The sequence below is a fragment of the Crocodylus siamensis genome, chromosome 12, assembly GCF_052110815.1.
Source record: "Crocodylus siamensis isolate JL-2025a chromosome 12, ASM5211081v1, whole genome shotgun sequence".
NCBI lineage: Eukaryota > Metazoa > Chordata > Crocodylia > Crocodylidae > Crocodylus > Crocodylus siamensis.
In genome coordinates, this window is record NC_143406.1 from 44,797,477 (window position 1) to 44,813,595 (window position 16,119).

Genomic DNA, 16,119 nt, shown 5'->3' on the forward strand with positions numbered 1-16,119 from the left:
GTAGCAATATAACACCCTAAACTTGGTAGGTGAAAGATTTTCTGATGGAGCTGGTTCACCAGCCCATAGAAGAAGCCTGAGCACATTTCCTATGGGGTCCAGAATGAAAAATATATGGCCTGAAGGCCAGAGAATGTTTCTATTAGAGCTTCAAGTGATCAGCATGCAGGTGGTCAGCTCAGTCCTGAGGGGGCAATCACAGATTAATTAATGCAGCTGCCCTAGGGAAGGATGCTACCCAATAGCATGAGGCAACTGAAGCAAAAATGAAAGGCATCCAACGCCCTGTCAAAGAAAGCAGCTCCCTTGAGATATGTGCTGAGAATCTGGGCCTCCCCTGCTCCCAGCTGATGGTTCGCACACTTTCTGTTCTCAGATTGAACTGAACCGCAAGCGGGAAGCTGAGCTGCTGAAGCTGCGGCGGGAGCTGGAGGAGGCAGCCCTGCAGAGTGAAGCGACTGCCTCCACGCTGCGGAAGAAGCACTCCGATGCCATGACCGAGATGGGGGAGCACATAGAGAACCTCCAGAGGGTGAAGGCCAAGCTGGAGAAAGACAAGCAGGTCATGAAGGCTGAGATCGATGATCTCAGTGCCAGCATGGAGTCTCTCCAGAAATCCAAGGTAAGTTGTGAACAGTGGGTTGCTCCGAAATGTGGTGGGGCTGCATGTGTGTAAGTGCGGACAGAGCTTGACCCACTGCGCTTTGACTTAACATGAGACAAAACAATCGTTTAGGGCCTGACTCCATGAAGATCTTCAGATTGCACTTTTTGGACTGCTTGCATTGTCCACATAAGCCATTTCATTATAACTGTGCATAAACTGGATGTGCAAGTAGAGCAGGAGTTGGTGCCCTGAGTCTTATTCTGCTTGACTGACCTCACTGTTGGCTTTCAGCTGAATTCTGAGGCCCATGTCCGCAAACTGGAAGACAACTTGGCTGAGGCCAATGCCCGGCTGTCAGAGATAGAGAAGAACCAGGCTGAAATTAATGCCATCAGGACCAGGCTCCAAGGTGAACCCCGTTCTCTGCCTTGACATTTCGGTACCACCCTCTGCCCCTCCTCATTCTTCAGTCTTTTCTGTAGCTTTGCTGGCCCCTCTGCCAAGCCTTTTTCACTTTCTCTCTCTTTTGGTTCATCTGGACTGAGTTACTTCATCTCATGCTCGGTCTTTGCACTTGATTCTGCAGCTGAAAACAGCGAGCTGAGCCGGGAGCATGAGGAAGCTCAGAGTAGGCTTACCCAGCTTGTCCGCATGAAGACTTCCCTCACTTCTCAAGTGGAGGACTTCAAGAGGCAAATCGATGAAGAGTCCAAGGTATGAATGACAGTCGGGCAGAGTGCCATGGAGGGGGTTACAGGCACCTGTGTGCACTGCTCCCTTCAAATAAAGACTCTTGGATTGTGTTGATGACTCGGCTCACAATGGTCCACAGTGGGGTACTAAAAGCCAAGTATCACTAACACTTTTTAACCACAGATCTCATTGCTCAGAACCATTAGTCTCTGCTCCAGCTCATGTGAATGAGAAGAAAATAAAGTCTCCTGATTTCCAGGCTGATGCCTCGTCCCCTGGACCATGCTACTATTGACTTAAAATGAACTACAGTTGGAACAAGCTGGGGCAAAACTTTATCTGTATATCAAGTATATTTATGGCTATGTCTGCTAACCTGGAGACACTCTCCATGTTTCTCAGGCTGGCTTAGTTTACCCAGTGGATCATTCCACCATGAATTGATCCTAAGTCATGGCAGGGAGTTGTCTCCCATCTTAAAGTGAGATAGAATGGGCTTTCCTGATCACTCAAATGAAGCATCAGTCTGATGGGAAGACTGATAATGATGGAAAGCCAAATTCATGTCCTTAATGGCAGGAGTGCAATTCAGTTGTTGCAATTGCGTCTTTGTAGCGAGAGCAGAAACTGACTCTATGACCAGAAACATATTTTGGTTGTGGCTGTAAGTGCTTCTAGTTGCCTCAGAATTAAGTCAAAAAGACAAATAAATAGTGATGCTTTTGGTATCTCTAGTCTCGTAGTACTGCTGTTGTCAGCCTGGCCAACACCAAGCATGACCTCGACCTGCTGAAAGAGCAGATGGAGGAAGAGCAAGAGAGTAAATCTGAGTTGCAGCGCCTGGTCTCCAAGCTCAATACTGAAGTCACAACGTGGAGGACAAAATATGAGACCGATGCCATTCAAAGAACAGAAGAGCTAGAAGAAACCAAGTGAGCTTTTAACTTTTGTGGAGCTACAGAGGGGAACTACTGTCAGAAGTAGCCAATGTCATTATTTAGTTTGGCAGCTGAAAGAGTCAGAGCTTATGTCTGTGAGCTCTTGGAGCTTAACTTGAAAAGATAGAGAAAGTGAGAGCGTTCTGGCCCGGAGGAGGAAAGATGGAATGATGTCCGCAATAAATATGCAAGGAAGAGTGGGAACTAAAACACCTGGTCTCAAACAGAGCTGACCCATTCATGGTAGAGACAGATTAGAAAACCCCTCACACACTGAAAAACACCCTGTAGCTCCTGCAGTCCTGTTGAAGTCAATGACATTACTTGTGGAGTACTGAGCTACCAAACTACAGAACAGTGGTCGGCATGTGGCCTTTAGGGATTGATAGAAGGGATATTATCAGAGCTGGAAAGGTTAGAAACCTGAGCCATCATTGGCGGTGAGCCCTCCAGAAAGATGTACTAAGGATTCTTCCCCCCTCCCAGTGGTGGCACGGGTTAGAGATCTTGGAGGTGTCACTCTGGGCTATATTTCCTGACTCAGATCTGATAGCTCTGTTTCATTTTAGATGGTATAGGCCAGGTATGGAGGGATAGACTGGAGAGCAGGGAGGGCAGGGATCAGTTTCTCCTTGCTGTGCTCCTACCCGTTACATCCCGGAGTATAAGGCCAAGATTGCTCTTGTGCCAATGGACCAGCCAAGGGTAGAGGGCTGAGCTGGGACACCCACCTCCCACATCGGCCAGCCTCTGGCACCTGTCAAAGGATGTTGTGGTCCCCTCTCCAGCTTCTCCAGTGGCTGACTTCATTCTGAGTCAGAAGGAACGCCTCTGGCGAGTCTTACCACGAAGGTGTCTTTCTGCCGCAGTGCAGGCTGAAACAGCCCTATTACTGTAACTTCACTGAGCTGCCTGTATTCGTGTAATTGCTTGCAAAGTCGGTTGGCCTCTGCAGTAAAATTTGATGGGTTGAAACGAATGCTGCCCAACCACTGAGAAGCCATGTGGCTAACTGAAGGTCACAGAAAACTAAACGGTGGTCAAAGCCCTGGCAAGAGAGGATAGTAAAGTTTTCAGTCAATTTTCTTTGGGTCTGTTGACCTTGATGGTATTCCTCTGAATGTGCATGAGGAGGCAACAGCAGGGGAATCCTCCTTCTCTTTTCTGTTTAGTTCATGCTTTAAAATATTCCTGCTTTTCCACTCTCAGGAGAAAGCTGGCTGCGAGACTCCAGGAGGCTGAGGAGACAGCTGAAGCTGCTCAGGCACGAGTCGCCAGCATGGAGAAAGCCAAGCAGAGGCTTCAGATAGAAGTGGAAGACCTCACTCTAGACCTGGAGAAGGTAAGGGATGCCATGATTCAAGCACAAGATCCTGTCTAATCAATATACCCCAGGAAGTTGTAGGTCCTGATTCAAAGCCCTCCATTGGCTTCAGTGAGCTTTAGATCAGGCCTGATCCACATTATTTTTAAGGTCTCAATAGCACACCCCAATGCCAGTAACAGCAAGGAATTAGATTTATCCCATCATGTATATATGTATGCAGAAAATGGTGGCAGAAATCCCACAAGGACATGCAGTGTGTGCCCCTTAGTTAGAAGAATCATCCAGCTTCTGGTAGCAGCAAAATCAAGAGTGCATATGGAGAGCCAGCTATTCTGTGTTGCAATATAAGGTGATCCTCTCTTCTGCAAAGCTATGTCTACAATGACATTTTATGTCCCATTTTCCACTTTTGCACTACCACTGTTCACAGCAGTGGTAGGAATGCTATTATAGACTACCCACTGGTATCTGAACCACCATACCATTTTACCTTTTTTTTTACCGTATCTAGAAAACATGATAATGAAAAACAGCAATTAGTGGTGCCACTGCTTTGCTACACTAGTATCTCCTTAATTGCTACCAGCAGCAGGGGTGTGTCAATGATAGTGCAGTCACAGGAAACTGGAATAAAAATGCTAGTTAAACCAGCCTAAGGGTAGTTCTAAAGCCCGCTGAAGTTAATGGGTGTCTTTCTGAGGCTAGAGAACATGCCCTGAGGGCTGACAACTGTACCACACTGTATTTGTGTCCAGCGAGGGTTTGTTTCAGCACCATTCTCCTTAATGCCACTATTGTTTTCTGAATTGGTTCCTGTACTGTGTTTATTAACATGGTACGTGAGCTTGGATAAGGATTGTAAAAGACTGAGAAATATTTATGGGCAAAGTTGTGAAGCTCCAAGAAAGAAAAATACACCTTTATCCATTTTCCTTTATGACAACACAGTTTAACCCCATCTAAAACAGTTTTAGATACTGTCTTGTTTGCAATTAGACTCAGAGTAATTCTGAAAGAGCCACGGGATGCAGCAAGGAAGGGAATGACAAACAGCATATCCAGGCAAGAAATATCTGGAGTGGCAAATGCTGGTTTCACAACCACCCTGGAAGCACAGAAGCAAAGGAGACTTTCACACCAAAGGGAATTCAGTGATCTTGTTAATCCCTAATGGCAAGGAGAGAAAGCCTAGTAAAAACTGTAATTATCCATTCAGAGTGACCAAGGGGAACTCTGCCAGTCTGTAGAGCTGCTGCCAGTTTTGCCATGGCTGGCTGGCAGGATATGTAAAGAAATGATGCGGAAAGCAAAACTTGTGTACAGTGGGCACTTGGCTTTCTCTCTTCAGGCCAATGCTGCTTGTGCTGCCCTGGACAAGAAGCAGAGGGCTTTTGATAAGATGCTGGCAGAGTGGCAGCAGAAATGCGAGGAGCTGCAAGTGGAGGTCGATAATTCCCAGAAGGAGTGCCGCATCTACATGACAGAAAACTTCAAGCTCAAGACAGCCTACGAGGAGGCCCTAGAGCACCTGGAGTCTGTTAAGAAAGAGAACAAGACTCTGCAGGGTAAGTACCGGTTCAGTGTGAAAAACTGCCATGAATCCCCAATAGCCTCTGGATTTCTACAGGATCATGTTTTCCAGCTTGTCCTCAATTTTCCCCTTTTCAGCAGTGCTTTCACATATTTTTGATGCCTAGTAACAAGCATAGTCCAGATTCTGCTCATGGGGACAACTTGACCAATCCTGTCTACACACATAAGCACACACGCAAGCACACTGCACAAAACCAAAGCACATTGAGAATGCAACTGAAGTGTGTTGCTTCGAGGGGAACCACTCCAGAGGATACCTGGGGGGGCTCTGTAGGCTTTACTGATAATGCAGATTGAAGAGCACATCAAACCGCACAGATTGGAGAGCACATTGTTTTTGTAGCCTCAGGATCAAAGGTAGAGGCAGTAACTCCTGCGCATCCATGCGGGGCTTATCTCTAAGGCCACAGAAGATGAGGGAAGCTGGACTAATGGTTAAAGCACTGAACTAGGATATGTGAAACTTGGATTTTGTTCCCAGCTCTGGCCTTGATCTCTCTCTGTAACCCTGAGCTGGTCACTTAACCTGGTTGCAGTGCTAGAATTAGCCCCTCATGCCAAATCTCCATTTCCCTTCCTCAGAGGAGATTAAAGATCTGATTGACCAGCTGGGCGAGGGAGGGAAAAGCGTGCATGAGCTGCAGAAGATAAAGAAGAAGCTGGAGATTGAGAAGGATGAACTGCAGGTGGCGCTCGAAGAAGCAGAGTCTTCCCTGGAGGTAACAATTGTATAGTTGTGACAGCTGCCTGTCGAGGCCTGGGGTGCAACCAGCACATCTGCTGGCCTTTTTCCAGGGAATGACTCACTTATATTTTACCTCTTAAGAGCCATTCTTTCATACCTCTTGTATGTCTGCTGACAGGTTGAAGAGAGCAAACTGGTCCGCATTCAGCTTGAACTGGCGCAGGTGAAGGCTGATATCGACAGAAGGATCCATGAGAAGGAAGAAGAATTTGAAGCTACACGGTATGAAACTGTTGACGTGCTCACCCATACCTACTTGGGGCCTTTGGACATAATATGCAGTGTCGTGGTGGAAGGGGAACGAATAGTCTTGCATACAAGTCTGTGAATGCTCAGCTGATCTGTTGGATGAGATCTGACTTAGCTGATGTATTACTAGATTATCTTCTGTAAAGATTTCAAGGTGATTTCAAGAGCCCCTGGGTCAAATTAAATTCTTGGCTCTACCTTCGGAGGGTAACAAAAGTGCCCCAGATGTTGTGCTTTGTAAACACAATCTCTGGCTGATAATATATTTCCCGCTTACCATAACAGCGGAGTTGTCCATCCAGAGTTAAGCTACTCTAACAATTAGGTGGTTCCAGGATGAAACCTAATAAAAGGACAGATTATTCCACAGTTACCTATCCTATGGTTTTTGCATCTTTCTCTGAAACAGCTAGCCAGTGGTCACTGTTGGAGACTGTTTAAACTTCCTGTATGTTGATCTGCAGTGCTTAAGTGGCAAAGCGGAAAGGCTTCGGTCCAATTCAAGCTTATACTTATTAGCTTAATGGACTCTAATGGAGGCCTTTGAGAACAGTGTGGAGAAAAGATCTAGGAGCCCAATTTTTAACAGTTCCCTGAATGTTCCCTCTTTACTATTTTGGGACTAATTGCTTGACATTATCCACCTACTGCCAAAGGCTGGATCCAACTCAGCGTACCAGAACGTGGCGACTTATGCTTCATTGGTCTCTGCAGGAAAAACCACCAGCGTGCAATTGAGTCCCTACAGGCAAGTCTGGAAACAGAAGCTAAGGGGCGTGCTGAAGCTCTCCGGCTCAAGAAGAAGATGGAGACAGATCTGAACGAAATGGAAATCCAGCTGGATCACGCCAACAGGAACAACAGTGAGCTTGTCAAGACCCTGAAAAAACTGCAGCAGCAGACCAAGGTAAATTGGAGAGGTGGATGCAGAACCCTGCAGGGAAAGCTATTTCCAACTCCATCTGGTGACCTATGCATCTAAGAAAGGGATGATGCAAGGAGACAGTGTCAGGTCAAATTTGCCTTTAAATTTAGGTTTTGTTATCAAAGGGCCTGATTTAAAACAACACCCTACAATGAAAACATTTTTTAACAGACCTTCCCCTGCAGTGCATTCAGCCCAAACAGTGCAGCGTGTGAGACCCTGGAAGTGAAACAGCCTGGGAAGTGACTGAAAAGTGAAACTTGCCATCTATTTTCATTGTCCAAGTATAGGGAATTGCAAAGAACACAAAGGACATGTGAAGGGCAGAAAAGAAATAAATCTTTTACATTTATTTCCATTTTCTTAAATTTTCTGTTTTAAATGCCAAAATCTCAACTTGTGCAAAATTGGGGTAATTGGAGCTGAGAATGTGACTCTCCAAGGTATCTGGGTAACACAGAGAAGGGTTTTTTTATATGTATTTGCAGGCCAAATTGTTGTTGATGGATTGATACTGTTGACATCAGTAACTCCACTGAAGTCAGTGGATATGTGCTGCTCTAAAGCAACCACAAGTGAGATGAACATCAGGCACATTGATTTTGAATCCCTTTCTTTAAAAGAAAGCAGAGCTGCCTAACAAGCCCTGCAGCGCCTCAAGGCTTCTTCTGAGCTCTTGTTATTCACACTGCTCCTTCTTTTGCCTGCAGGATCTTCAGATTCAAATGGATGAGGATGCCCGCCAGCATGAGGAGCTCCGTGAACAGTACAACCTCCAGGAGCGCCGCCTCAGCCTGCTACAGACAGAGCTGGAAGAAGTGCGGTCTGGCCTGGAGGGCAGTGAGCGCTCTCGCAAGCTCCTGGAGCAGGAGCTGGTTGAGATCACGGAGAGGCACAATGAACTCAGTGTGCAGGTAAAAGCAAAAGCCCACCTGTTTGCACAGGCCCCCATTCAGGCGGGTCTGCTTCTGATGCTAATGTATCCAAAGAAAGGCTGGGATTGAGAAAAAGTTACTAGGCAGTAAAAGAATATTCTGACATTGGGAATAAAAATCTGGCAATCTGCCAGCAGTCATCTGCAAAGATGGCAGGACTTGGCCCGTAAAGGATAAATAGACATTAGGATTCATGGGAAAAGGCCTATCAAATTTAGGAGGGACTCAGTTATGCAGGTTTCAAATTAAGGGAGGAATTTTGTAAAGCAATTAGTATTGGCCCAGCTCTGGTCCCACCAAGACACCATGATAACATGTCTGTCACCTTAAGCACGAGCACAGCGAGGACTATTCTGGGCACTTCTGAAGATCCCACCCTAACAATTACAGAGTGAAGAGCTGGTTCCATTCAATTCAATGGCTGATTTGTTGCCGCTTCCATGTTGCCACATTTCATTCACAGACTTTAATAGAGGGTGAGAGCCATGTGAGCAGAAGTGGGATCCTCCTATAGAATCTAATGGGAAATGATATCCCTGTTGTAACATTTGTGGACTGGCTTAAAAATTCTATAGATGGTTTATCATTCTTCATTATACATGATAGGCCTTTTCCATAAAAGTCGGACTTAAGGATTCCCAAAGAGGGAGAAGGTATAAAATATAAATGGCTAGAAAGGATGGCTAACAAGAAGAGAAGTTTATCTGTATTGAGATATAATGGGACATTGTTCATCCAAATTGAGTTATAATGCTATTTTTATTCAGTTAATAAAAATACAGCTCACACACTTGTAACTGAGTGATGATGAAAGACTAAATTTCTGGCAGCTAAGCTGCTGTTTCCATGCTACATTTTCTTTTCTTGGTTGCTTATCCTATCAAACCAATACCACGCAAAACATGTATCGCCCTGTGCGGCACATTGACACATAAACCTGACACTGATGTGTGAATGAAGAACCTGCAAATCTATACAACGTGTTTCTTTTTACAGGGATATTTTTAACTGTAGAGATCTTAGTATTTGGGCTGTTTATTAAAAAAACCCCAAAACATGATATTACTTATTCCTAAAGTAAATGATAGCAGACAGTAAAAATTAAATCACCTGAAGAGATTCACATATCCCATGAAGCCCAAATAACTATATGCTAGAACAGGGGTGGGCAAAATGCAGCCTGAGGGTGGGATGTGGCCCAGCAGACCATTCTATCTAGCCTGCAGGGCCCCTAAAAAATTTAGAAAATTAATATTTATCTGCCCCTGACTGCCTATCATGCGGCCCTCGATGGCTTGCCAAAACTCAGTAAGCAGCCTTCCGCCCAAAATAATTGCTCACCCCTGTGCTAGAAGCTCTCTTGGGCAGGGGCTATGTCTTTTGTATATCTGTAGACAGCCAGAACTTTGGCCATTGGATTCTACTGCAATCTAGTTTTGAAATAATAATACACACTCATCTACGCACACAAATTCAATGAAGCTGAACCACAACTAAAGACACTAGTAGACAAAAGCATTCTGATATACAAATAACTAAGCCTGGAAGGCCAGCTACGTACTTGGGGTAAGGTCAGTGACATTAAACCCTGGATAAAGCACACTCCCTTTAACAACATATAACTGCCTTATAGAAAAGAAAGCAAATTCTCTTTGCAAATCAAAGTGCAAAACATCTGCTTCAAGGCCAAGTACAAGGGCTCCAAGGAGAGGAGCTGGGGTTTGCTGGGTTCCTGAGTCTTTTCTTCCCTTTCCAGAACCAAAGCCTGTTGGTGATAAAGCGCAAACTGGAGTCTGACCTTCTACGCATCACAAATGAACATGAGGAGATCATCAGCGAGTACCGGGCAGCGGACGAGAGAGCAAAGAAGGCCATGGCTGATGTAAGTTCCATCCCTGTCCTTAATGACGAAACAGGGAAGCCAACAGGATCTATATCACATTCTCGCATCCACTGCTTAATTCTGCAGTTCGTCGTCAGAAACTGCAGCGCTTCCATAGCGTTTTGCACCCCTCCAAAGCAGCGTGCATGTCACCTCATTTGTGCATCAATACAGCCAAGTTAATTTGAGTTGGGAAATAAAACTGAGGGAATGCAGTCTTAACAGAGAGATCTTCAACACAACTGATTGCACCTAATGAATACTTCCATTTCCCCTTCATTGTACCCTTCTTTCCTTCCCCTTCCTCCCCAAGTCACGACATGTTTGGCTTATCACTAGTGGCAGCATGTACAACTGAAATGCTGAATCCTGAAGCCCACTTCATAATATCTATCATGCTTCTGAGGAAATACAGGGCCCACTTCCCTCTACCCAGTTAACCCCCTTCATAATCAGCAAGGAGGACAGAAGAGTGTTGAGCAGGCAACTAGCACATCAATAGTCGGAGATTTAATGCACAGCATTTCTGCCTGAAGAGGTTAAACTTTGTCTCCCTTGTGCCTTCAGTTACTGCTTATTCTTACAATATCTTCATCTGAAATCTATGGTATGTTCGGATTTACCTTCTCTCCGGGGTGGATAGATGGCATAAAATTTGGAATGTCTCTAGGCAAAAGGAGTGTCACTGAAGCCAGAAATGATTGACTTAATCACAGACTGGGGAAACACCTTACACTCTTATAGTACTATCAGCTAGCACAAAAACACCTGCCTTGAGGTCTGATCCCAAGCCCAGAAAGTAACCAGATTATTTCCATTCCATGTCTTTGGATCAGGCCTTTAGAAAGCCAACCTGTGCTACAAAGAACAGACATACAGAATCTGTACTTTTTATCATATGCCCGCATGTAGACATCAGGGCTCCATATCTTAACTTCCAGGGCTTAGTATGAATAGTCTGTGCTGACAGCCAATTTCTTACTGTCCTCTTAGGCTTCCCGTATGGCAGAAGAGCTGCGTCAGGAGCAGGATCACAGCATGCACCTGGAAAAGATCAAAAAGAACTATGAAATCACAATAAAAGACCTGCAAGTCAAGATGGAAGAGGCTGAGCAGTTGGCCCTGAAAGGAGGAAAACGAACTATCATGAAACTTGAGACACGGGTAAGAAAAAAATGTACAAGTCCACTGAAATAAAGTTCTTCCAGCACAGCTGTCTAACCCTTTCCCCTGACCTTAGCATCAGTGTTCAAGAGAAATAGCTGAAAAGGAGAGGAGTGTTGTCCTTAAAGGTTCCCTGTATCCCTGATACAGCAACATGAATTAGAGATAGAAACAGCTATTCTGGACATCATATTCCTTTGAATACAAGATGCCACCAAATTGTCTGACTCTCATTTTAAGGAAAAAAAATAAAACATCAAATGAAGACACATCTACGGTGCAGATAAGAGCTAAGGGGGAGATAACAGCTTTTGACTTTCTTTTTTACTCAAATTAAGACACAGGACAGCTTAGAAGAAACATTTTGCTTTAAAAAGCACATCATATTAAAGGAATATGGTAGATAGGATCCATAGTAGTGTTAAAGAAGTTCAGCTCTGCCTCATTGTGTCAAATGCAGTGTCTGGCTGGATAATAATTACCCCTGGGCATGACAGTAAGACACAGCACAATTAACCCTCCTTTGATTGTCTCCCATTGATGGACAATCGACAAGCCCCTACTGGCCCCAGTGATAGTCTTATTCTTTTCTTTCATTTTCCTCATACCTATTGCAATTGAAGCATAAGGTATGAGGATCTCCTGTTCCTGGGTCAGACTTTGCCTGTGATCATAAGATCTCTAGAGCCACCATTCTACAGCCCATCAAGACTCATTTGTTCTCCTGGATTTCCTCCTCCTTTACAGATTAAGGAACTGGAAACAGAGCTAGACTCTGAGCAGAAGCGCCACGTGGAGACGGTGAAAATTCTGCGCAAAAATGAACGCCGTCTGAAGGAGCTGGTCTTCCAAACAGATGAGGACCACAAAACCAACCAGCGCATGCAGGAGCTGGTGGAGAAGCTGCAGAACAAACTGAAGACGTACAAGAGGCAAATCGATGAGGCTGTACGTACCCTGGACTTTAACTCTCCGTGGTCTCAGACACGCAATACTATGCAATGCATGCAAGTGGAATGCCATATATTTATAATAGACAGTGCCTCAAATATATATTCAGTCACAAGCTGTGGCATCTCTAGTCACACAGCTTTAATAAGCTCCTGTTTCTGTTGATAATACAGGCGCCAATGAACCAAGAGCTATAAAACTGCCCTGCAGATAGGTGTTGCCCTTTGCAAAAACTCAGATCATTGCATGTTGTCCCCTCAGCTCTGCCCTCAGAAATAACCTCCAACATATGTGTGTGTAAAAGATATTATAGGTCCAGCATTTTACTGTGCTCTTCCTCTGGCTGCCTATATTGAAGGAATATAGTTAGATTCGAGCTGTGCTAGCATTATCCAACGCAAAGAGTTGTTGTCAAGTCAAATGTTCTCATGTGCCCAGGAGGAGCAGGCTAACCAGAGCCTGGCCAAGTACAGAAAGACCGTGCACGAGCTGGACGATGCAGAAGAAAGGGCTGGGATGGCCGAGACTGCTCTAAATAAACTGCGCACAAGGCACCGCGTCTCCGCCACCAAGGGGTTCACGTCCGTGGAGATCATCCAGGTGTCGAAGCCTTCCAAATCGGCTTCCGAGGAATAGACCTCTCTCCTCCGACCCTGCAGCAGGTAGGACTGAATATCTGCTTGCCTCAAGTTTATGATTTCATAAAGAAGAGATCGCAAGAGATTAGGAAAACACAGGTGGAGTTGCTAACACTAAATGACTTGGTGAATTGTCTGAGAGTGGTGACTGAGTCATTGCACATGGCCCTTCTTGTGTGGGAGGAGCTGTGCTGAAATGGTATCATCAGCATGGGGAGATATTCACATTGGGTACAAGGGGAAATAATGATCAGAATGGCCTGCTTTATTCTTGCTAGAGGAAGCCTGCTTAAGGGCTAAATCCTTCCTTCCAGACAGTAACCTAGCACACCAGGGTCCTTACTAAGGAAAGGCCCAGTCAGAGGCACTCTAGTTTGGCTTGATGGAACAGCCACACCACATGCAGCCCTATGCATATCACTAAGATATGAGGACAGAGAAAGCAGGAATCCAAAGCTAAACAGAAAAAATGTCCTATTGCCTTTCTCCCATGCAGCCAACTAGGAACTGAAGGAGCTGCAGATGTTACCTTAATCCAAGAGCCCTGGAATGGGCCCTTCATTGCTCTGTAACCTAGAATAAATGGTGTTTCTCTCCCCTTCACATCCGTCACATACAGCCTTGTAGAAAATCATAGTAGTGACACATAAATCAAGATTTGGTCCCATTAAGGGAAGCCATTGGCTCAATTAGAGCTTTGTTACCTGCTGAAGGGCACTGACATGGCCATTGTAGCATTCTTTCTTCTTTCTCCTCTTTAAAAGGAACCTTTTAATAGTAAAGCATCGGCTACTACAATCTAACTCCAGTCTCTTTCCAGGGTGTCACACACCTTCCTAACAGCTGCCCATTGCAAGACTGCTATTATAGTGATGAAAACAGCAGGCTAGAGCTAACAAGGAGAAGCCCACGTGGGAAGAGACAGACAGAGGGATGGAAACAAGGAATGTATGCAGCTCTGTGGGGGAGAGACCTATCTCTGCATCACCCCGTGAGAGCTTGAGGCTGCGACTTCCCCTGCGTGTCCTGCACCGTGAAATCATATAGGCATGTTTGCTGTCAGTGGAAAGGGGTCTGTTGTAACACAGACTTTGCATTTTCATGTCAAGGACGGAAGGTGTAAAGTGTCTGTGTGACCTGGGCTGTCTCTTGTAAATAATTCTTCACACTAATAGTCTTAATGCATAGTCTTAATAAAGCTTCCTGGATGAAAGAGAAACTCAGAAAAGCTGCTGGATTTATTTATTTTTTGCTTGTAGAATGAGAACAGAGGGCTTCGGATGGTTATAAGGCAGTGAGACCTGTGCGGGGTGGGAGCAGTAGGAGTCTAGAGGCTGTGGGGATGGTTACCGGGGGGGGGAGCATCCCTCATTCTTTCCAACAGCTCCCCTCCCTATCTCTTGCCAGGTGAGAGCAGACAGACAGGGAAGGCAGAGCAACCACCCAGCTAAGCAAGCTCACAGCATCCCCAGTGGCTGGGAGAAATACATATAGCTATTAGCTATGCACACAACCTTGCCAAGTTCAGGAAGAAGCAAGGCTTTAGTGCTGAATATCTGACACTTCATACCCAGTGGATCATGCCTTAAATCTGCTCCCAAAGATGTTCACTGAAGGCTTGGCTCAGTGAAGGGGTTGAGAATCCCAGCTCCCATTGCCATTGCTCTTACACACAGCAACAGACCCCTGGCATTGTGCTCTGAACTGCACCGGGGGCTAGGGCAAAGAAAGTGCACACCTGAAGACAGCACTTTCTTAAAGTTCTGAGCAAGCTGAAAAGCATTTGGATTATGTGCCCTTGTCTTCTACTGTAAGCTATGACCCCTTCACATATACTGCACAAAAATAGAAATTAGAATAAGGCACAGCAGCTGTTAGACAGGCCCCAGCAATAGCTTGCTACAGAACTACAGGAGCAGAAGAGTGGCTTAAATTGACAGTTATTAGTTAAGAAATGCAAACATGGCAACTTTTTAACAATCGGGGTGACTATTTGAGACAAATAAGGATGCTCTTGATCACTGAGACAGCTGCAATATTGATTCTGAAATGGATTTCAATAAATTATTATAATCCACCTGGCTCCTTCTAGGGAAGTCATCAGCAGACGTATCTTGGAAACATCTAAATGCTGCAGTATTCTCATTTTTTTTTACAGAATGTCCAATGTTGTGATTCTTTCACTGTCCCTAAAGTGATAAAACACCAGCAGGCAGGTATTTTCATCCACAAATATCTATCCGTGTGTATAATTATCATTTACGAATCCAAACATGTTTTGTACTTACAGTTACAAACCTGCATGTGCTTGCACGTAATCTGCAGTTGCCTGCATTTAAAAAAAGACCCACCTGGTTTTCTCAATACCTTCAAGTAAGACTTCCTCTGCACTCACATTTTTTTCTGAAATCTCAGTGTTGCCCTAGCATTACTGAAATTCCAGCAGTGTTAGCACAATTATACTAAAAAATGCCAGTGACAAGTCAGGACTAACATCTAATCCAACCCAGCAAATCTGGACATGTTAAAATGGTAAGAATGCTGCCATCCTGCCTGGACTAGGATTTCCATTTTGCACTAGTGACATATTTGAAGCAGCAGTCGATTTTCAGCAAATCTTCATTGTAGGCAAAGCCTTTATCTATTGAGCATTTAAAACTCTGAGCTCCCACAGAGTTTCTGGTTTGGCTGCTTTCACCCTCGCCTGCCAGTGAAAATCATTTTGTAAACCTAAAACTGTATTTAAATGCAATTTCGTCCCTATTATGTAATGTGATGTGACCTAGTTACATATCTTTAATCTGCACAACTAAAATGGTTGTATAATCAGACCAGTAACAACAGCAGCAATTGCACATCTCAAAGAGTGGCTCTTAATTTTCTGCGCAGTCAGCTCAGCCCTTTTTGTATGGTTGAGTTACTGGACTTTACCTGTGATGGTGTTTATCAATGAAACAGTATCAAAAAGTGCTTCACGTTTTGAAAATGACAACCCCTTAATTCATGGATTTTCAAATGAAAAGAGGCAGCTTCACCCACAAAGAACTGGAAAAGAAATCCAGGGGTCACAACCCCCTTCCCTTCCTTTTGGCATAGGTAAGGGGAAAAGGGTCCTGAAAGACTGAGTTTTGTTAGAATCATAGAACCACAGAAAATTCAGGTTGGAAGGGACTTCAAAAGGTCATATCTAGTCCAACCCCCTGCTCAAAGCAGAACCAGCCCCAACTACATCATCCCAGCCAAAGCTTTGTCTACCCAGGTCTTAAAGACCTCCAAGGATGGAGATTCGAGCACCTCCCTGGGGAGCCTGTTCCAGTGTTTTACTACCCTCCTGGTGAGAAAGTTTTTTTAAAATCTAACCTAAATTTCCCTTGCTGCAACTTGAGCCCATCGCTCCTTGCCCTGTCATCTGCCACCACCGAGAACAGTCCAGCTCCATCCTCTTTGGAAACACGCTGCACATAGCTGAAGA

The 16,119-nt window shown here is 44.8% G+C and overlaps 1 protein-coding gene across 1 annotated transcript in view; it reads left to right on the forward strand.

Annotated features, from left to right (window-relative positions):
* Positions 1–13,855, forward strand: part of MYH16 (myosin heavy chain 16) — a 42,462-nt gene extending 28,607 nt beyond the window's left edge. The window contains exons 29-43 of the mRNA XM_090023406.1: positions 377–622; positions 899–1,016; positions 1,194–1,321; positions 2,036–2,232; positions 3,448–3,580; positions 4,914–5,130; positions 5,741–5,877; positions 6,022–6,125; positions 6,867–7,059; positions 7,788–7,991; positions 9,769–9,894; positions 10,888–11,058; positions 11,806–12,006; positions 12,448–12,671; positions 13,468–13,855. Of these exons, the coding sequence (XP_089879532.1) occupies positions 377–622; positions 899–1,016; positions 1,194–1,321; positions 2,036–2,232; positions 3,448–3,580; positions 4,914–5,130; positions 5,741–5,877; positions 6,022–6,125; positions 6,867–7,059; positions 7,788–7,991; positions 9,769–9,894; positions 10,888–11,058; positions 11,806–12,006; positions 12,448–12,645 (2,373 nt within the window). The 3' untranslated portion in view covers positions 12,646–12,671; positions 13,468–13,855. The remainder of the gene's footprint in view (positions 1–376; positions 623–898; positions 1,017–1,193; positions 1,322–2,035; positions 2,233–3,447; positions 3,581–4,913; positions 5,131–5,740; positions 5,878–6,021; positions 6,126–6,866; positions 7,060–7,787; positions 7,992–9,768; positions 9,895–10,887; positions 11,059–11,805; positions 12,007–12,447; positions 12,672–13,467) is intronic.
* The last annotated feature ends 2,264 nt before the right edge of the window (positions 13,856–16,119 follow it).